Source organism: Camelina sativa, chromosome 2 (genome assembly GCF_000633955.1).
Source record: "Camelina sativa cultivar DH55 chromosome 2, Cs, whole genome shotgun sequence".
NCBI classification, from domain to species: Eukaryota; Viridiplantae; Streptophyta; class Magnoliopsida; order Brassicales; family Brassicaceae; genus Camelina; species Camelina sativa.
Genome location: NC_025686.1, coordinates 26477568 through 26500041, shown reverse-complemented (window position 1 = coordinate 26500041; position 22474 = coordinate 26477568). Strand labels below are relative to the sequence as shown.

The 22474-nt window shown below is 32.7% G+C and overlaps 3 protein-coding genes across 3 annotated transcripts; all 3 read right to left on the bottom strand.

The window, feature by feature from the left end:
- LOC104740381 lies at positions 65-3420 on the bottom strand. Its single transcript, XM_010460955.2, has 5 exons — positions 2900-3420; positions 1589-1722; positions 965-1112; positions 372-478; positions 65-287 (listed from the first exon to the last, which is right to left on the bottom strand). The coding sequence occupies exons 1-5, from the start codon at positions 3198-3200 to the stop codon at positions 246-248; spliced, it is 732 nt and encodes a 243-aa protein (XP_010459257.1). The 5' UTR covers positions 3201-3420; the 3' UTR covers positions 65-245.
- On the bottom strand, positions 4769-8203 carry LOC104740373 (LRR receptor-like serine/threonine-protein kinase FEI 1). Its single transcript, XM_010460943.2, has 13 exons — positions 7950-8203; positions 7701-7836; positions 7514-7585; positions 7339-7410; positions 7133-7204; positions 6978-7049; positions 6819-6890; positions 6610-6716; positions 6341-6517; positions 5924-6256; positions 5567-5821; positions 5337-5470; positions 4769-5256 (listed from the first exon to the last, which is right to left on the bottom strand). The coding sequence occupies exons 1-13, from the start codon at positions 8032-8034 to the stop codon at positions 5029-5031; spliced, it is 1815 nt and encodes a 604-aa protein (XP_010459245.1). The 5' UTR covers positions 8035-8203; the 3' UTR covers positions 4769-5028.
- Positions 9312-11590, bottom strand: LOC104740363 (tubulin beta-2 chain-like). Its single transcript, XM_010460932.2, has 3 exons — positions 11088-11590; positions 10727-10996; positions 9312-10215 (listed from the first exon to the last, which is right to left on the bottom strand). The coding sequence occupies exons 1-3, from the start codon at positions 11479-11481 to the stop codon at positions 9524-9526; spliced, it is 1356 nt and encodes a 451-aa protein (XP_010459234.1). The 5' UTR covers positions 11482-11590; the 3' UTR covers positions 9312-9523.

The following is a 22474-nucleotide window of genomic DNA, read 5'->3' as shown; positions in this document are numbered from 1 at the left end:
AAATAGTGTCAATTAATTAATTAACTCGCACAATCTTAGTATAAGAAAGTAGAAAAAATGATAATAAAAGCAAACGGAGAAGACAACGTTATATAAAAAGAGAACTACATATATTGAATGAACGTATTTAAATAGACATTTACATTCGTTCAAGTTTATACATGAATCAAATATTTTCACAAGATTTGCATCAATATGTCTGTATTATATATCATTCCATGGTACGTGTATCGCTTGATGATTCATCAAAATTTTATGTTTTCCTTCAAGTAACATACGACCGATTGCTGCAAAGAGAGCAAATATTAAACTATATTAGTACACTTAAACCACGTTAAAACCTTATAACCTAAATATTCACCAAAACTTACGAGAAGGCATAGGATGACACAAGCAGCTGCACCTGGGAACAATGCGTACCAGAAATTCAAGTGATGGAACTTTGCTCCATCAATGAACAATAGTGGTAAACTCGCCGCTGATTAAACATGATAAATCAATATTAACTCTCACAAGTCTTAAATCAATTAATGAGAAACAAATGGATCAAGAAAATAAAAAAGGACAGAAAAATGTTAAAAGAGTGAAATGAAGGGGACAGCGGACACCGACCAAGAGTTTCAGGTTGTTCATTAGGGTAACCTTTGTCAGCGGTAGTGTAGTTATTTTCTTTATGGGCTTTTTGATTCAGATCTTTAGCAACATGGGTTATAAAACTCAGATTCAATTAAATATTTGAAATATTTGCATCATTTTCTTTTTAATAGTATAACAGTGAAAAAATTGAATAATAATTCCATTCAATCACTTGTACTTCAAGTAGACTTCTATAATTAACTAATTGGTATCTGTATATTTTGGTTCTATTTGGTTTGCTTATATATGTACTTCGTTCTATTAATCGAGATTTTTATTTTCTTTCAGATATATGTAAAAGAAAAATGAAAAAAAAAATATAATTTACCAGGAGGGTGATTGGCACGAGCAACGACCATGAATGCGATGGAAGCGGCGAGAGCAACGCTACGGGCGAGCCAACCTGGCCCGAAGAGGGAGAAGGCTACCACACCAATCGCAGCACAACCTATTTGAGCCATAAACAGATTGTATTTCTGAAAATATAAGAAACACAAAAACACAGACAGTAGTCCTCAATAAATTTGTTAAATAACTGATATAATGACAAATTTACCAATATTATAGCATCCATACTTCCTACTTTAACATAATTTGATGGCTTAAATAGGCTGTGACTGATGATTATCCAAAGACACGAAAAGTAACAAGAAAATAGTGGACCTCTTTATTCCATAGAAAAAGTGAAAGCACAAGAACCAAATTAGAAGAAAATCTTCAACTAGTTTAATGGATATAGAAGTTAGTGGGAAAATATTTCGTCTAACTACTACTATCTTTCTAATATTAACTATTTAATTCCTCTATGTTTGTTGTTACGCCATTCAAATCCTAACAACTCACTTTTGGTACTTGCGTTGTATATCTCATGGAAGCTTTTGCGTTCAACCGCAAATAATAAAATAATAGATCGCTATTATACAAAACCAGTGGTTGAAACTAGAGATTTTACCCGAGCAGTAGGAGCAGAAGGAGTGGTGAAAAGAATGGCGGAGACAGCACCAAGTGGTGCAACCGACATTGAAATCCCTTTTGGAGATAGCATTTGATCAATTCTTCCCAATATTGCCATTGCCGCAAACGCTCCTACTCACAAACAAGATTTATTATAAATTTTATAATTAAGAAACAAAAACAAATTGTATTATCACAACTCTCTTTTTTTCTAAGGGTCCAACATATATATATTTTTTTTAACAGAAATGAATCCATAAATATTACTACATGATAACATGCGTTAGTCACAAAAATCTATTACAAAAAACAACATCTGTTTTGCATGTTCCATTAGCTAATTTTTCTAAGCTTTTTTTAGTACATAGGAATATATACGTTTATTAATTCACTACGTACTACATTAGTTTAATCGATTAACGTTCCAAATTTTGTTTATTCGAATTTTCAGCATGACGTTATAAAACTAGTTAAATGAGGAATTTTTATATAACTTTAAGTTGATTTCCATTGAAATTCAGATTTAAGTTCAGACCTTAGAGATGGGTAATTATAGCTAGCTGTCACACATGAATATAATTTCATATTTATCAGAAGAAGTCAGCTATAAACCTTGATTAATATAAGCTCTCTGTCAGCATAGGGTTTGACTAAACTAAACGCAAACTAAGATTCTCAAAAACAAATTAATTACTTTGACTATATTTCCCAGCATTAAGTTACTTACAAACATAACAAATATTACATGCCACCATCCAAAAACTATTTACTATATAAATTAACGATTACTCGATATTCATACAACTGTTTGCCATATTTTTCCAGTTAATAATATTTTTTCAATTTATTTAAGACTCTTTACACTAATTGCTTAACATCATTCAAAACCACAACTTTTGTCTATTTTTTTTTTTTTTCACCACCACACCTTTTATAGTCAAATACTTATATTTTATATTAAAAATCGATAAATTGGTCAAACTCGAACGGTAGGTTCACATAAAATGACCATTTGGCCTTAGGAAAAGACACATTCTCAATCTCTCTCAGTCAGAAATTAATTTTCTAATTATATATTCTTTGTGTGTGCACCTCTCCTCTCTTCCTTTTATTTTCTTCGTTTGCTACTTTTATACCCTAATCGCTACTTGTAGTTCTTCTGATTTAGAACCAAAGTGCATCAATTTTTGAAGATCGAGAAAATATTAGTTAAAAAACTTTTGACCAAAAAAAAAAAATACTATTAAAAGTTATGATGTTAAATACTAGTAATTACTAATTAGTATATAATTTGTTATTAATGACTAACCAGCTGCAGGCCAAATGACATCACTCAGCAATAGAGCCGTAGCCGCCGCCGTCTTATCTGGCTTCCACGAGTCCCACGAAGACGCCGTCAAGTTTCCTGCCGAAGCTACCACCGTGCTTACTTGTCGGCGGTGATTTAAAGTTGCCGGAGTTCTTATTTGTCTAAAGAATTCGTTATACGTAGAGATCCCAAGAAAATGCCGGCTAGAAACGTTGGTCAACATTGGCGGTGATTTTAAAGCCGCCGTAGAAGTGAGGCTTCGGCCAAGAAGAGGCAGTGGCTTCACGGCAACAGAAGCCATGACAAAATGGTTCTTTGCGGTGGAGAATAAAGATAAGACCGCTCAAAAAGTGGGATTCTTGATCTCTCTTAAATATCTCTTTAGCAAAGTCTAAAAATACCGTTTCTCTCTGTTATCTTAACCAATAGGAGAGAGACAAGTGATACATGTTTGCATGTATTTATATACACTCACGCAAATATGTGCCTATATAGCGTAGATTAGCATATACTTTTATAATTCCACAACTATAATCTAGCAACAGTAATCGGTTTTAATATATTAAAAAAATATGCTAAATACCAGGATCATGAAATTATTATTATTATTTTAATATCATGATCATGAAATTATTGATCAACTCAAATATTTGAAATTTTTTATCTATATATTTTTTTAAGTTCCAATATTATATTAAATTAATAATTTCCTTTTGTGCTGCTAGCTAGTTGCCTTGTAGTTTTTTTTTATATGTATGAAAAATATTACAACTATCACTACAACATATAATGGACGATCGACAATAGCATATATTTTTTTAAAATTAAGACTATAGCATACTTTTAATCACTAATATATATTGGTTTACAAAAGTTCACTGTAAAGTTATAAAAAAAACTATTAATAATAGCCAGTTTGATAATACTATAGTATAGTTTTGCAATTAATTAATTCAGAATTAGGTTATAGTTTTTTTCTGGAACAATTAGGTTAAATATAGTTCTTTTTATAAGCGAAAAAATAGACAAAATATAATTAATCTCCAAAATCTGTAGTTATAGACTCACTATGTCAGTTTATAATGGCCAAACAGAAAACCATTAATCTGATTACTTATTTATAAACTACTTTTATGTAAAAAAAAATTCGAATTTTTCAAGAGTTACGAGTAATTTTCAAAAGGTTCTCTAATCGACGATATCTCTCATTGGTCTCTTGTAATATATGTAATCAAAGTGACATAACATATTCACGTACAAATTTATGAATACATATGTAATCAATTGATATAACATGAACATTTGAAGAATGATTTTATATCAATATATATACGTGTAGATAGCAAGCATATAGGGCAAACAAAAACATTGGCCTTTTAAGAGGTGGATGGGTCTTGGAAATGTACACGAAGTCTCTTCCATTTAACGAAAGGTCATCTGATTATTCAGAAGATAATATTAAAAAATTCCAGAAAAAAAAATCAAGAAATTATCAAGTCTCTAACACAGCTTTTTTTGTAACAAATCTCAGCATTTTCTTTTATAAGAAAAATATATTATTAGTCGACCATTAACTATATTTTTGTCTTGTTATTATTTTCAAAATTATAAGATTTGCTGAAAAATACCATTTTCTTAAGAAAAAGTTTAAACTATTTTTAGTCGACCATTAAGCATTAACTAGACCAAAATTAATATTTTTAGCCGACCATTAACTAGACCAAAATTAAGACAGTATTCTGTTCTAATATTTCCAAATTTGCATGAATTTTAGAAAAAAAAAAAAACATAATCCGAATCCAATTGGTAATCTTAATCTACACCAAAAAAAAAAACGAGAGAAAGGTAAAACAGAACAAAAACAATAAATAAATAACAGAGCTCTCAAGTGTCCTCTGCTTTGAACATTGAAAATATGAGAGAATGGATCGTTTCGTTTACAATAACATTAAAGTGCACAAGAACAATGCACCTAAATAATCTTACTCCACCTTCATTTCTAATTTACATACAAACCCCCTCCATCCCAAACTACAACATTCATAACAGCAACAACAACAACAACAACAAAACCGCCGTGGGACTGAGATTTACCGGCTACTTCTAGCCGTGCATAAGCAAGCGTCCCCCTAACAGTAATCAGACTGAGAATCATCGTAGTAATCGATCGCAGAAGGAGACATAACTTCTTGGTCAAGCAACTGAGCCACCTGGTTCATAGCTGGCCTGTCCTCAGGGTTAGCGTCTGTACACCTCGCAGCTATCTCGAGCAATGCCTCAACAGAGTCTTCGTCTACATCGGTGCATCTCTTGTCCATCACATCCTCTAATCGATTCTCTTTCAACACAGTGTTCATCTGATATAACATGTTCTTAGAAAACGAATCTTATGAAAGTTAAAAACAGAACGGTTCTTGTCAGATAGATGTTTTCTTACCCATCCAACAACATTCAAGCCTCGTTTAACGAACATTGGATCTGTTGGTCTTTTTCCAGTAACAAGCTCAAGGAGAAGAACTCCAAAGCTGTAGACATCAGACTTCTCCGTTGCTCTCCCATTTTGTAGATACTCTGTTTCCAAGATTCATCATCATATAAGAAAAAGTTAGAAACTTTAGAAACTATTGAAGTCTAAGATTCAAAAAGGAAGTTGGCAAAGAACAGAACCTGGAGCAAGATAGCCAAAAGTGCCAGCTACGACGGTGGTAACATGAGCGTCTTCATCAACAAGAAGCTTAGCAAGACCAAAGTCCGAGACTCTAGGTTCTAGTTTATCATTGAGTAGAATATTGCTTGATTTTATATCACGGTGAACTATTTTAGGACTACAATCATGGTGTAGATACGCTAGACCCCTCGCTGAACCTAGTGCTATCTTCAACCGAGCGTTCCAATTCAACAAACCGTCTTCTTGAGCTCGTTCTTCAGAGATATGAAACCAAAATAACAAACAGAACAAGATCAATACACATTGCAAGACCAACAATGAAAGATAAGAAGATATGGTAGAAGTGCATTTATTACCATGGAGAAGATCGTCTAAGCTCCCAACGGTTAGATAATCATAGATGAGAAGTCTTGAAGATGGTAAGCGGCAGTATCCACGTAGGTTCACTAGATTGATGTGTTTGACACTTCCCAAAATCTCAACCTCTCGCTCAAAAACTCGGTCTGATCCTTGTCGACTCCTATCTATTTTCTTAACCGCAAAGGTTCCAAGATCGTTCATTACCATTCGATAAACCGTGCCAAATCCTCCTGAACCCACAATGTCTTCCTCATCAAGAGACTCTAGCTTCTCGATCAGCTCAGTCGAGGAGTATGGTAGATCTCCATGGAATGTTATTAGCTTCTTACCTTTTAAAACACAATTTAGAATAATGATTAGCACCAAGAAAGTAAAATAGTAAACTAGATAGTTCTCTTTTTTGTGGATCTTACTTGTTTCAGATGGTTCCTTCTGTTTCTTGACTTCTGTGTACTTCTTTACTGTTCTTTCTTTCTTTGAGAGCATCCAAATCCATAGGAACACAAAGATCACAATGAATGCAAGAGCCATTGTAGACATTGCTCCTATCAAGATTCCTTTAATCAAGCGTGAAGACCGCTTTGGAGTCTCTGTGTGGATTTCAAAAGAGATATCAAGAATCAGAAAATATAGCCAAAGGAAGTCTCAAGAATCAATGATTTAGTAAGTAATAGGATCTTGCCTGATTCATCATCAGTTTCTGCATGAGGAAGTACAACAGGGAACCCCATTGATGATCTACATGGCTTGTGAATTTGCCGGCCGCAAAGATCCAAATTACCGGTAAATCTAATCATAAACACACAAAACCACAGTCAGAAATAACATTCTAGTCTAACATTAGCACATAAGATATTTGAAACCAAAAGTTTAACAGACGAGAAATCTCACGTTTCAACACCAAATCTGCTGAGAACTCCAATATCTGGGATCTCGCCAGAGAAAAAGTTGGTTGAGAAGTTCCTGAATCAAACAAATAGTTCAAGAACTTACAAAATCTTGCACAGTTAAACATATCTAAACACAAGATTCTGTATGTAACTAACTTACAAGGAGCGTAGTCGATTCAATCGACTAATTGAAGAAGGAATAGAACCTTTCAGTGTATTGCTTGATAGATCCCTGAAAATATCCCAAAGCATCACAAATTCTTTAAAATGATTAAAGAAACCAAAATACAATAACAACAAAGTTCTGAATCTTACAATATAGTAAGAAATGTAAGGTTGCCAATATCCGGTGGGATCCCTCCTTGAAGAAAATTAGCCCTCAAATACCTGAAAACATGTTTTAAAACAGATACCAATGTTCATGGCTCAACACTAACTAAAGGTTTGAACTGGGATTTGGTTAAACATCAAACCAACACCACTAATCGAAGTTACTGCTTAAATACAAAAACTTGACTTACATAGCTCTGAGCTCAGTGCAATTGGTGATTTCATTAGGAATTGTCCCATGTAAGCTGTTCTGATGAAGTGCCCTACATAAAGTCCAACCAAATTCGAATTAAAACAAACTACTTAAAAAGATAGAAAATTTTAGCATAGAGAACAAATCTACAATGAAGTATAATAATAACTCACAGTCTCTGCAATCTACTAAGCTTCCCAATGCTAGGAGATATAACCCCTCCTAGTTGCATGTAAGGTAAGTTTCTGCACAATCCAGGAGTTTCAAAACCACGATTCAGATAAAAGAAAGAAGTTGAAAGTGGAGAGAGAATGTGGTAAAAGAAGAAGAAGAAGAAGAAACAAAAACACATTCTCTTACATAGAAACTACTCTTTGGTCTTGAGAATTACAGGAGACACCAGTCCAAGAACAAGGTGTCTCATCTGAATCTTTCCAGTTCTCTAAAGAGTTCCTCGTATCATTAAATCCACTCTTCAATTCCAAAAGAGCAAACCCTACAAAGATCAAAAATAGTTAGAAAAGAACTTCTTGATGATCAAATCTCAGATTTCTCACCAACCCAAATAAAAAAAAAAAGCAAAGAACTTTAAAAGTGTATTTGACTAACCATCAAGAGTGAGAGCAAAGGAGGAAGAAACCAAAAGGGTAACTGCAGAAGAAATCACTAAGAAAACCCAATTCGAGATACCCATTTCGCCACAGATTCCAAAAAGAGAAACTTGTTTTTAGGCTTCGATACGAAACAGTAGAGAACAAAAATCAAAGAAAAGATGAGATTTTTTTTTTATTAAATCCCCCCCAATCCCTAATTCGAGAATGGAGAGAGAGACTAGTAGTGATTGGGAATGAGTGACGAAGACTCATGATGAAAAATATTACTTTTGTTTTTCCTAAAAAGAATTCTTTTTTAATTTTAATTTTCCCTCTTCTTTTGAGAGATTTTTTTGAAAATCTGTAGGACTCTCTCACTCACCTGGAGAGCTGTGCAGAGGAGAGAGAGAGAGAGAGAGAGAGTCAAAGACCCGTTGTGATGAAACATTATTCAAAATTTGCTTATCCATCATCACACTCGCAAGTAATATAATTTGTAAAAACTACTCGCTATCGTGATCGATAAGGACACGTGTTCGTCATGTAAAGCGAGTGATTTATAGATTGTACTTGAGACGCGAGTGAAAAGCTATCTGAAACTGTGTCGTTTTGTGTTATTTACTTTGTCTGAGTCTGACTGATGAGAGAGATCTGCTGCACTGGAAAAAAAAAAAAAATGTGTAATCTGACGTAGAGTATTAAACACTAATGTCGTCTGAATTATTTTCCAATGTGTACTAGTAATAATAAATTTTCGTGCCAACATTATTTATTTGCATCAAAATCAAATTTATCTTGCAACAAAAATGGGCCGAGCTCATATAAAAGAAATGATCCAAAGCCCAAAGGCTTATTTCTTTAATGTAATTTCTTTGGGAGTTTTTTGTTATATAATTTATTTTCTTTGGGAGTTTTAATAAGATTTTTTAATCATAGACATAGATATCAATCGGTCACCATAACTGAATCGTTGGGTATCATTAACTTTGCAGACTGTTTGAACCAAAATACTAGGGAGTTGGAGTGTATTGGTGGTGGGCCTTTTGGCAGTTCAAGTGTTTAGACAACCGAGTTTTAGAACAATCGTTATAACATTCCAAATTCGTTCACAGAATAACAGAAATGGGAACGGTGAACATTCGAATGAAGTAAAATTTTAGGCGACGCTATAGTTAATGTTTTGTTATGACAAAGAGGCCATCGCTTAGTGTATTACAGAAACAATGATGAATTTGATTTTGTGTCGGACATGGAGCTGAGCCAGCAGATCAAACCCAAATTCCTTTAAGAGATATAGCAGTAACATGTAAGTGCAGATACAAAGACCAAAGCGTGCAGACAATGCAGATCTGTAAAATATAGTAATGAATAATAATACTTCAGAGGCAATCCTAAGTGCATTAATCTGGAAGACTTAGAGAGGTGCATAAAGCTTAACGAAACACCGAACCAAATTTAGGAACAAAGTACATAAAACGATCCAGACATGTCAAAATACAAGCAGAAAAAAAAAACCTGCAACTGGTAGTTGAGGTTAAAAGTAGCAAACGACTAAATTGTTTTTTAAGGCGGTTTTAACTAAATTACTCTTCAGTACTCTTCCTCCTGTTGGTTGTATTCACCTTCCTCCTCGTCCTCGTACTCTCCTTCTTCATCCGCAGTTGCATCTTGGTATTGCTGGTACTCTGAAACCAAATCGTTCATGTTGCTCTCTGCTTCTGTGAATTCCATCTCATCCATACCCTCACCTGTGTACCAATGCAAGAAAGCCTTCCTCCTGAACATAGCTGTGAACTGCTCACTCACACGCCTGAACATCTCTTGAATGGATGTTGAGTTACCGATGAAAGTGGAAGCCATCTTCAGACCAGTTGGTGGGATGTCACAGACGGTTGACTTCACATTGTTGGGGATCCACTCGACAAAGTAGGACGAGTTCTTGTTCTGCACGTTCAGCATCTGCTCGTCAACTTCTTTTGTGCTCATCTTGCCACGGAACATGGCAGAGGCTGTGAGGTAGCGTCCGTGTCTTGGGTCTGCAGCACACATCATGTTCTTGGAGTCCCACATTTGCTGGGTGAGTTCAGGAACTGTGAGGGAACGGTACTGCTGAGAACCTCTTGATGTGAGAGGAGCAAATCCCACCATGAAGAAGTGAAGACGAGGGAATGGGATGAGATTCACAGCAAGCTTACGGAGGTCAGAGTTCAGCTGACCAGGGAACCTCAGACAGCAAGTCACACCAGACATGGTCGCAGAGATCAAGTGGTTAAGGTCTCCAACTGCACACATTGAGCAAACCAAAATACGTTGGCCATAGACACATAAAACAAACACATAAACATCAACAGAGAGTATTGTTCGATTCAAAATTATATACAGATCGAGGAAACACAGCAACAGAGCTTGCAGAGGAAACTATATTGTAAACCAGACAGTATACCAAACCCATAAACATCAATGAACTATATACAGATCGCTAATGTAACAAAAAAGTACTAGCTATTTACTTAAAACTTCACCAGAGAGTATTGTTCGATTCAAAATTAGAGAACAGCTTAAGGATTTATGATGGTGATGAGCTCAACATTGATGAACAAAACAATAGCACACAAGGCAAGACAATATAGACAAGAACATGCCTCTGGAAAAAGTAACAAAACGATAGGGACTTGCAGATCAGAAACTGTGAACCCAAACAATGACATAATCACTATCTAGGCAAACGATATATAAACATAGAACAACGAATCTTAGCATTTGTGAAAACCACAATAGGATAACGAATCTTACAGCTGGGAGTAGTGAGTTTGAGAGTCCTGAAGCAGATATCGTACAAGGCCTCGTTGTCAAGAACCATGCACTCATCAGCATTCTCAACAAGCTGATGAACAGACAAAGTAGCGTTGTAAGGCTCAACAACAGTATCAGAGACCTTAGGCGAAGGGAACACCGAGAACGTAAGCATCATCCGATCTGGGTACTCTTCACGGATCTTGGAAATCAACAGTGTTCCCATCCCAGATCCAGTTCCTCCTCCCAACGAATGACACACCTGGAACCCTACAAAAGCAAATACACCACAGTTCGAAAACACTAACACAGTCATACTAAACCCTAAAATCGAACAGATCTAGAAGAAGAAAAGGTTTACCTTGAAGACAGTCGCAGTTCTCAGCCTCCTTGCGAACAACATCGAGCACCGAATCGATTAGTTCAGCTCCCTCAGTGTAATGACCTTTAGCCCAGTTGTTACCAGCACCAGATTGGCCAAAGACGAAGTTATCAGGGCGAAAGGTTTGACCGTAAGGTCCAGATCTGAGACTATCCATAGTCCCAGGCTCCAAATCCATGAGCACAGCACGAGGAACGAATCGACCACAGCTAGCCTCGTTGTAGTAAACGTTGATGCGCTCAAGCTGTAGATCTGAGTCACCAGTGTACCTACCGGTTGGATCTATGCCGTGCTCGGCGCAAACGACTTCCCAGAACTTGGCACCGATCTGGTTACCGCACTGACCACCCTGGATGTGAAGAATCTCACGCATCTTCGGTTTTTTGAGAGAGATTTAGGGTTAGAGAAGAGAGACGAGAGAGAGAGAAGAGAGCTTTCTAGGGTTGTTTTGAAGAAATGCAAAAAGTGTGAGTGAGTGTGATTTGTGAAGGTCTTTTTATTATTGCTCTCTGTGTTTTTTTTGTTTTTTTTTTAATTCTCTTTTTAATTCCCAACAATTAATTATCTCTATCTCTAAGAGGCGCCGATTTTGTTTTTTTCCGAAATTCAAAATTTGAAAATGGTCCGTTTCTTTCTCTTCTGTAACTTACCAAAAATTTTCAACATCATTTATTTTAAAATTTCGAATATTAATTTGTTATTTTGTGGTCAGGATATTAAAATATAAAATACTTTTTTTTGAATTACAATAGTGTTTAATAAAAATTTTGGGCACATGTTGTTGGCAGGCTTTTTGGGCCCATACAGATAGATATATTAAGGAGGGGGTGTGTTACAGAAGATGGTATAATGGAAGCGCACATGTTGATTTGCTTGTTTACAAAGGGAAGAGAACGTGTTGTTTGCGAAAAAGACGAATTTCACTTTATCCAAAACTATTTATGTTTGTTGAATTGATGATGGTGGTAATTTAAATAAGTAAATGAACTATTTGGAGAAAAAAAAATTATAAGATTACAATGACAATGGCTTTTTTTTTAATATATATATATATATATAGAGCATTAACAATTGATAAAAGTGAAGTAAGACAATTCAAAAGATATGTGTTGATGTGTTTATGAGTAAACGTTTTATAACTATATAAAAATGTCAAAAATGCTTACCATATATCGCTATTTTCCTTTCAATAAACAGTTTAATACTGACTTGAATGAGATGAAGCTCTTTTGTTTAATCTAAAGTGTTTGGGTTTTCAAATTTTGACTTGAAATTTGGGCCCAACTGGTACTACATAAAGCCCATTTTCAATTACCTGACCCATTTAATTGGTAAACTGATTAAACAAGTAAACTAAATACTAATGGTATTTTTTGATGTAATTTTGTACAAAAGTAAGGTTTCTTTTTATAACTAATTTTTCAATTAATAGTAGTGATATATTGATTAATGTATAATAAAGTAGAAATATTTATGGTAAACGACAAATTTGGTTTGATTGTTTTGTTTACTACGGAACTTCTTGGTTCGAATTGTAATTAATTGTATATAGTTTTGGCTGATTAACAACTATATTTGGTAAACAGCTTGTAATTGTCATGTCTACTAATGAATTACATTTATCTTGTGACTTAACTAAACTAGGCTTATTAACAAAAATGTAGAAGAAAATGAATAATCTAAATAAAGGCTTTCCGTGAAACTGAAAACTGTTTTAACCTTTTCAAGTAAAAAGATTTGAGTGATATAGTTATCAAATATACCATTATTCAAAAAACGTAACTGCTGTATAATGCAAGTTTGTAAGTATATCAACCAATTTAAGGTATATTAAAGAAATGGTTAAACAACTACAAGCAATTTACTACATTGTTATCAATTCAGCAAAACCGATTTTGACTGAAAATCACAACAAAAATTACCAAAATTAATTTTAACGAGAACAAAATTGTAGTGATAGATTTATTAACAAGATGGTTGGTTGTCATTGTTGAAAAATGTTAAATGTACTAGTTTTCAACAAATTATTACCAAAATCAACCTTAACGAGAATAATAATTAGTATATTTAACATTTTTGAAATAATTTTTAAATGTATATTTAACGATAATAGTTGTTGAAATTTATTATATTTAATAATTTTTAACCAATTCTTACCAAAATCAACCTTAATATAATAATTTCCAACCAATTCTTACCAAAATCAGCTTTAACAAAAACAAAATTAATCCTCCCTTGTATACCTAAAAAAAGCATATACCAAGGATATTATATCATACAAATGATCATATATATCAAAATCACTCGGCTATATCATTCACTGAGGAACAAAAATATGTCATACATCTTTTCTTCCAGGGTTGATGAGCTCATTAACCTATACACCACGACATCCTTCGTCTGGCCAATTCTATATACTCGATCAACACTCTGGTTGTCCATGCTGCATAGATAACAGTTAACACTCTTCAGAATCTATTTTTCATCAATTATGATTTACAATAATCACTTTTACAATAAAAGCTTTTCTAAATCTTGCATTGGAAATGCTCTAAATTAACCATCTACTATGTAATAGTGTATAAGATCATGTCCAAGGATTAATCATGCCGTTTTTGTGTTTTGACAACTATATAAAAAATTATAAACCATTATGAGTATTTAATAGTATACAGTTTTGTTATATTACGTACGTATTATGTCAGCCGAATTATCTTAAATTTGAAATATTCCGACCAAATGGTTTCTTATCCGATGATTGGCTTTATTATTCGTACCAAAAGTTTTCTAAATCCGTATTTTTATATACTATAAGGAAAAATACAAAAAAAAATCGTACTGAGATTTGATGTCAATTATTATTTATAGAAAAATTCCCCACTCAGAAACAATGGGTTCAGAATTTCCCATACTTATTCGTAATCCTTTCTCATCTTTTATTCTTATTTTATAATTATATAATTATATATTATTCTGAAGAAAATCTTTGGAATCTGAAATTAATGGAAACGAATTACGCCTATGAGAAAATGTATACAATTCATTACGATGACTTTGTTTGCCAAATGATTTTTGTAGTAGACTCGGACCTTTCTGGTGCTGCTATGCTACTACCACTACTAACTCCCTTCGTGTTCTATCTTTAATATTCGCTATTATCCGTTTTCAAGCATATTCTCTATTACTATGTTTTTTTACTAAATGGTGTGCACTTCTATTACCGCATCTTTATTTACTATTTTTGGTTCTTTGTTCCAACACTTTGCGTTAATCTAAAGTTATTGATAATAACAATGACATGCCATTTAGTATTCTGTTACTTGTACAAGTTGAAGTATTCTAGACTTTTTTTTTTTTTGTATGCATGTCAGAGAGACATATATACGTATATATGTATATATATATTCTTTGAGTGTAATTATATATGTTTACATCATTTGATCTTTAAAGTTCTTCCAGAAATGACAATGATAGATATCTATGGCCTAGGTTTACAAAATTAGAAGGTGGTATGAACCCACTTATGAGCTAATTAATACCTTAGTTAGATCAGCTAACCCACTTGCGTAGTTCGAACTCCTAAAAAAAACATCAACTGAGATCAACCAAACTTATGAACTGATAACTCATTTTTGAGTCCCCTAGTTCATTAGGACAAAACTAGCTAGCAAACATATTAATATATGTAAGAATATACGTAAATAAAATAGTATTAGAACTTTACATAAAACCATAATTTGTTATCAGATTAACAAACATGTTCAACCTATTAATACGTACTATGTTTTGTGACATCCCATATTTCATGTATTATATTTTCTCGGGGTTTTTTAAAATTTTATAAATAATTTTCTCCATTAAGTTATAATTTAACTTGCTCGCGTACTTTTCTACGTAATCGATTTTGCAGACACAATTTCTATATTGTTTTATTACAAACACATGTGCGTGAGTAGTATATATTCAAAACTGAAGAACAAATTAAACATCGGACTTTCTTCTAACAAGTACAAGATATATACGTTCTTTTTGTCACACAAGTACGAGATTTATTAAAACATCATTCTCGTGATATATATTTAAAAGACCACATCTTTGTTTACAAAACAACGACCACATTTTCAATTGGAACAAATTCAAAAGCTACGGAATAAAGACACAAACCTAGAAAAACGAGTTCAAAATCAAAAACATTATATGCTCCTTCGATGTCATTTGTGCTGCAAGTTATTTTGGACCTCTGAAAGTGCTTACACGTGAAAGTTATACGCATGTCTAAATTGTCTATGGCTATATGGCTTTTATTGTGATTAAACAAAGTTAACTTTTGCATAATCGATTTGTTAGGATAATAATTATAGTCGTCTAAGAATTTGTTCTGCTTCAAACAAGTTGGACCAACGAAGGCAACGAAGCATAGAGTTGGACCAGATTTTAATTGAGTGGGCACTATGCAATATCATTATAATTATTAAAACTCGACATGTGGCTTAATCTTTAAAGAAAACACCAATAAGATAATTGAAAAGTGATGTAATTCCCTGTGGTCCTTGATTTTCCAGAAGGGCAACATAGAGTAAGAGAATCAGAACATTTTATATGAAAATGAAAATATTAGCGTGATCAGTTACTTTATTCTAGTAATCGAAAGGGAAAAGAAAATTGAAGAAGCTTTTCGACTGTCAAAAAGAACAACTCAAGATACTAAAAACCATTAGAAGTGAAAGATGAAGTGATTCCATAAAAGACTGAAGGGAAACATATATCATCCATCACTTCGAGAATCAAGAACATGTTCGTTTGGTTTCTTTTTGTTTTTACTAAACCAAGGCAGTACTGACATAACAATATAATCTTTAATATATAATGATATATTTTTTAATCGTAAAATGTACAAACTCATCGTTTAATATTTAACTACTAGTGAGATGACTAGTTTTACAATGTTTTTGCCACCTTTTCAACTCGTGAAATTGGTGATATACAAATTTAAACAATATAATGTTTTATCCAACACATTCTTTATCTTTATATGTTACCTAGCTACAGTAATAATTTCTATGATATCTCTTAGTTACCTACTTTCAAATATATTATTCGTCGATAGTTAGATGCATAGTACATACGTTATAACATGTTCTCGAATAAAATTGATCGTAATTCAGCCAATAGATTTGTGAATGTACAATATGGTCAGTGATGAAAATAAATATTAAAATTTAACATTTCGCACAAAGGAATCTATCGAAGGGTAGTGGATTTTTGTATTATTGATATGGTCGAGTGTTTAGAACTATTTTTGCTAACTCGAATATTATCTTCATATATCTCTCAAGCAATTCTGTAAAAGTCAGATTAAGACTGTATCTCCACTTTCATATACAAGAGTATCAATCAAGATATGGACCAATCTAGTCTCCCTAGCTCTCAGCATTATCTCTAGACTCCAAGTTCGTTATCAAACAATTTCTAGGAGATCTTACAACCTTAAATTTTGGGAGTCTTTTCTTTGGTCCGATTAGACCGGATCATAATGGACCTAACTGAAAATTATTTACCCTTTTCTTTGGTGATATGACATATGTATGAGAGAATATCAAATTTTTGTTAAAGAATTATCTCATAGACATATAACTATATACAATCCAAAATTTTCATTTATATTCAATATTTTAGGTCTAGTGGTCGAGTAAAACCAAGTCCTAGCTAGATTCGTGCATTTTACGTTGAGTCATTCGATGTATTTTTGAGTTGATTTAATATCAATACACTCGATCATTTTGGAGAAAAACATTACACCTCGATTAAACAATCTCCACAGTGTACCGTGGCCGTATTGATACAATATTACTTATCCATCGAATACGAGGCATGATGGTAAGGTGTAAGCATGATGTTGTGCTTACCTAATTCGCCCCATCTCTTTTCTTGAGAGCCAGTCTTTTGTGTTTAGTTGTTTACTATAAATTCCTCATTATCTTCTATATTGCATATGAGAAATATCACTTTACTTTATGCATTTATTCGAAATTTCATTGGACCTATTATCGTTTTTGGCAAAATTTATATTAATAATAATAAAAAATTAGTGGCTTACTGTCTCAAGGGTATATGTACTTGATATTCACTTTCGGTTGCAATACCATTTATGTGTTTTGTTCTCATTTCTACTTGACATATAAGTAATTCAATATAACTAGAAATAGAAGGCCTCAAAAACAAACAGCAAAGTTTACAATTTATAAAAAGAAAAGAAAAAAAAAATCAAAGAGTGAATGCCTGATTGGTGGATTTTTGAAGCATACTGTTGAAATAACAACTTTATTATATAAAGTTGCAGAGAAGCACATGTCGAGGGTTCGATTACTTTTTGCCATAAATAATACAGTAAACCTTATCATTTATTGTCACTGAAATTAGTATTTAACCGCTCACCATTTCTTTCCCAAGTCAATTGTTTTTGGTATTCAGAAAAAAATTCCCAACTTGTTATCATAATAAATACACGGCACGCACATATAAATATGTACATAAAAAATAATTTATTGTTTGCCTATACTTAATTTTTAAAGTTAAATGTCCACCTTGTTATACAACAAAATTTATCGTTTGGCTAGTATGTATATCTATATATACAACAGTATTATAAATTTGTCCTAGTTATTGTTTATACACCATATGAAATTATCGAAACAAAAAGTTTCACCAAAAAAAAGATTTGAGAAAAATAAAAGAGAGAAGAGAAAAGGGAAAAGGTAACAGCAACGCGTTGGGCGTTGGATTGAAGATCGCAATCGCACTGCCTTTTGGAATTTATATACTAATTTTGACTTGGAATCACTTTAAGTGGATTGGTGAAAACGACACGCACTTCTTCTCTCCCATTCCATTTGTAATTTGCCAAAACGTGACGCATTTCGATCCTCTTCCTCCCACTTTCCGTTTTAACATAACCCCATTATAATTTGCTTCCATAAATCATAATTAACTATTAAGTAAATTGAATGGACTCAAATGCATTCACATCTAAACCTACGAGCATGTATTGCATGTACAACATGATTCACGTGATTCTTGTAAATACAAATCTAAATTAATCTGTTTGTTTTCTTATTCTTTTTGCTTTTACTAAGTTTTCTTACATTAGAATGTGTAGTGCGTTTTTTAGTGTTAACATTAATGAATTCTATGATTGACCGAAATTAAAAAAAAAAAAAAACTTGGTGAACTATTTTAAATGGCAGGTGAAAGCAACATAATAGATGGCGAAATTGACTTAAGCATAATTCACTCATTTAACAATTTCCATAAATCAAACTAAATAATTGGAAGACAATGTGATATTAGTTATTCATTTTTGATCGACAATGTAATATATTAGGTAGGAAAAATTATTTCGGTCCAAGAAAATACAATATAGCGAACCATTTTGTTGATCAAACCACTACATATTAAAATTTAAAATTAATGAAAAAAAAAATTGAAAGAATGAAAAGATCTATTTGCAACGCCCGCCTACCGCTTTTGGTTCGTGGGTGGATGCCCATTTGTTATAGCTTTATATAGATCAAACATAATTGTGGTTGGGGATAGTAATATCAAAATATGGGCAAGAACATCATCGGACAAGTCATACGGGGTTGAGTGTGCTGCACTTCCCCAATCGACCGACCAAAAATATCAAAAGCTAACATTACAAATCATACCTAAAACATTACTGATCGGATCCTTGGTGTGCATTACAAAAAGCTGACAACATTTTATTTGCCTTTTTATCGTCACGATCATAATTTTCAGTATCTCTCTCTTCCTTGATGGGGTAGGTCTAGATGACTATTGACTAGAGACATGCCTTATTGAATTACTACATCTAGATGTATTCGAATTAGGCTAGACAAAATCTCAGAGCTCCAATCCGAAACCTAGTTTCATACATGCATGATCTATATCTCCTTTTAAAACAAGTGTAACACTTTCTCTTATGAATTTTTTATTTTATTTATAACAAAAGTATATATATATATATATACATTTAGAGATAACGTTGCTGATTATGTGAGTACTGCTTTTTATACAGTCTAACATATATAGCCCTATCGAGTTGGGAAGAAACCACAAGATTAATGATTACCATTTCCAACAAAAGGACTAATGATTAAAAAGAAATAGCTAAAAAGGGTGATCTCCGTTTCTATTGGAATGTAATTTCATCATTAACTGCACTATGCAATAAAGCTTAATTATATCATAGCTTCTTTATTCTATATATGGGTTTCGGTGTGATCTTGTGGCCGGGGTGATTGTATTTTCTTTAGTATAGATTTGTTTTCATGTTCAAATACAAGAAGAGTTAGAAATAATATCCCGTTGCCTCTTACTCAGTAATCATAAATAATTTTAAAAAATAAGAGGAAATATGTGGACCGCTGATCAAACTAAGAAAATGGTGGCCTACTACTCAACGGGTTTAAAAGTTGATTAGTCTCTTAAATACTCTTTGTCAAAAAAAAAAAAAGTCTCTTAAATACGAGTTAAAGTAATCAAAAACAAACTGTATAGTGTATACATATGTCGTCCCACTAAAAAAACTACTAGCTATCTGTCTAGAAATAAGTGAACGATTGTGAAGAATATTTTGGTTTGTATGATTGTATATAGATTAAGATTTCCGCAACTAATAAGATTCTACTTTCCTTGTCGGCCAGATAATTAAAAACTTAACAATACACATTTCCGAATATGAAGACAAGTCTGCATTTAGTTTATTGGTACACTAACACTACTTATACACTCAAAGAGAGGTATTCATATGATTATGAAACATATCTTGCTTAGAAAAAAAAAATCCAACCCTTAATTATATATGACAAACAATGGATATCTTGAATGAGTTTGTTTTTTATTTGCATACATTAATAATCTCTTCTTTTTTTCTTTTTGTTAAAATAATACTTTTTCTTTGTATTCTTGCTCATAAAACAATTTCAAGGATAGCAAGATCTAACTTTTATGTACAATGATTAGCCTAAAAACAAGTTGTCGCTTGGTGTGTACTCATTTTTATAGTGATTTCTACATCTACAGATTAAACTCGTTCAACTAGCTAATCATTTAACAAAACACTAAATATAGTACTATAGTCTATATAAGGACTATAATGCATTCACTTTTTCATCATTGACACGTGAAAATGGTCCTAGACGAAAAAGGTCTGGGCAGGGCAGTTATGTGAAGGCAATGAGCATGAAGGTTGACTCTCGTGGATTTGCTTTTACGATTTTGGTATCTGTTAAGCTTACTGTAACAGCGTCAGAGCCGAAACGATTGTTTCATTGATTCAAGTATTTTCTTATATACGGTTTCAAAATATGTATATATAGTTACACATGCAATCTTATAAAAGTTCCGTACTTATATTATAAATCAAAAGAGTCGATTGGAGTACAAAACAGATAATATATTTTCGAGATTTCAAACCATAAAACTGAAACAGTACTGAAATGAATTACGATTATTATTCGAAATTAAGAAAAATACATTTTCAATGACATTCATCTACGAATAAGTTGGAGGCTTGGGTGACAAGGTGAGTACATAATAATTCCATCAATTATTGTTGCGTAAACTGCAAGAATCGGGACCAAATTTTCAAATCATTCAACTCAATTATTTTCCTAGAAATTGTCTCTAAAAATATTTCGCAACAAGACACTAATATGACAATTAATTACGATTATTGTGAGTGAGTGAGGTTTTTTTGAGGGGGAAAATGTGAGTTAATTAAGGTTGTCAACACTTGCGGTTGTCCTTTTCATATGTAACGTTTTTTTTTTGACTTTGTGGTTTTTAATCCGCCTTCGGAATACACTTTTCTTAGTCTTTTTTGTTCTCCCGGCCAATTCGAATTTTATTACAGGCGTATGAAAATAGAAATAGAAATAGAAATACTATTATACTCAAAGCTTGTAATCTGTGTTACGTAACCAATTCCAAGAATATAAACCGAGCGAGGAACTGGATTCTGTTAGATTCTTTTTTACTGTAATGAATCCAACCGGAATTAATGTTACCCACTCGGTTGTTTTACAAGACACAATAATTGGCGTTTTGGTTGTCAAAGAAATCAGATTTTCTAATTTATTTATTATGGAATTTTTTTTGACTTATCCGTATTTGTAGTTCCAAAAGATGAAGTATTACGGCCTATCATTAACTACCTAGTTGACCTATGTTTACGGTTGAGATGGTACGTATACGGAACAACGTAAATAAGTTATTAGTAAACTGTTATGAACTATTAACGTAAAAATAGACATAAAACGTAACCAAACAATGAAGACCTATGTCTCAAAAGTTCTCTACAGTAAATCAGATGGTTTACAGAATCTTTGCTTAAACATCCTAAATAAATAAAAAAAATCGTAATAATACTCTGGTAGTAATAATACTTTAGGAGGTTATTAAACGGATAATTGTTTTTTAGAAGGGACTAAACAAAGGGCAAAGATATTCACAAGTCATATCGATTTATTAAATTGTAGATGAAATTATTTAGTTTGTTTGCTAATTATTGGATTTGTCGTATGCAATACTTTCCGCAAATACAATACATGTGCCACTATGGATAAGAGACCTGGTCGCTTACAGAATGATCACAAAAGATATGCCTAACATCACTCACCATCACATAAATAGTCTAAACCCCAACAAATGTTAAAGCATAATTATTTCTTCTCTACTTATAAAAGGTTTTAAGTTTTCGATATGTGGAAAGTTACTAAGCATAATTGTTCAGCACAAACAAGTCACGCAGTAAAATTTCCGATCATTGTCATTTTAATTTTTTTTAATCGAAACTACCATTAGTTATACAGTATCTTATAATTTACATAAATATATCATACATTTTTTTAGTGATCTTGGTTTAAGATGGATTATGGTTTTCTACACCGGTGTGCCATAATGCTAAATTAGTTTCCCAAACTTACAATCACCATATGATTATTAAGTTTTTTTTTTTTGACTTCATAGAGACATAGACTGCCAGTACTATGAATCTTGGACTAGAGGCATTAATTCTTTATATAAATTGTTCATCGTATTTCTTTGACAACTACATGCAATTAATTATGGCAACATATGCTTGAGGGTTTTTGTTGTGGACCAAAGTTGTAAAATGAAAGGGATTATAGTTAAATTGAAAGCTCAAGTTGATGAAATTAAAAAAGATACCCACCCTTATTTGTGTCATGTCCAATTAGTATCACTATCATCTCACAAGATACTAATGGGAGTGTATTCAAACCATGATTTTAGAAAATTTGATGGGATTTAGAAAATTTAGAATTTTGATAGATTTTAGGGAA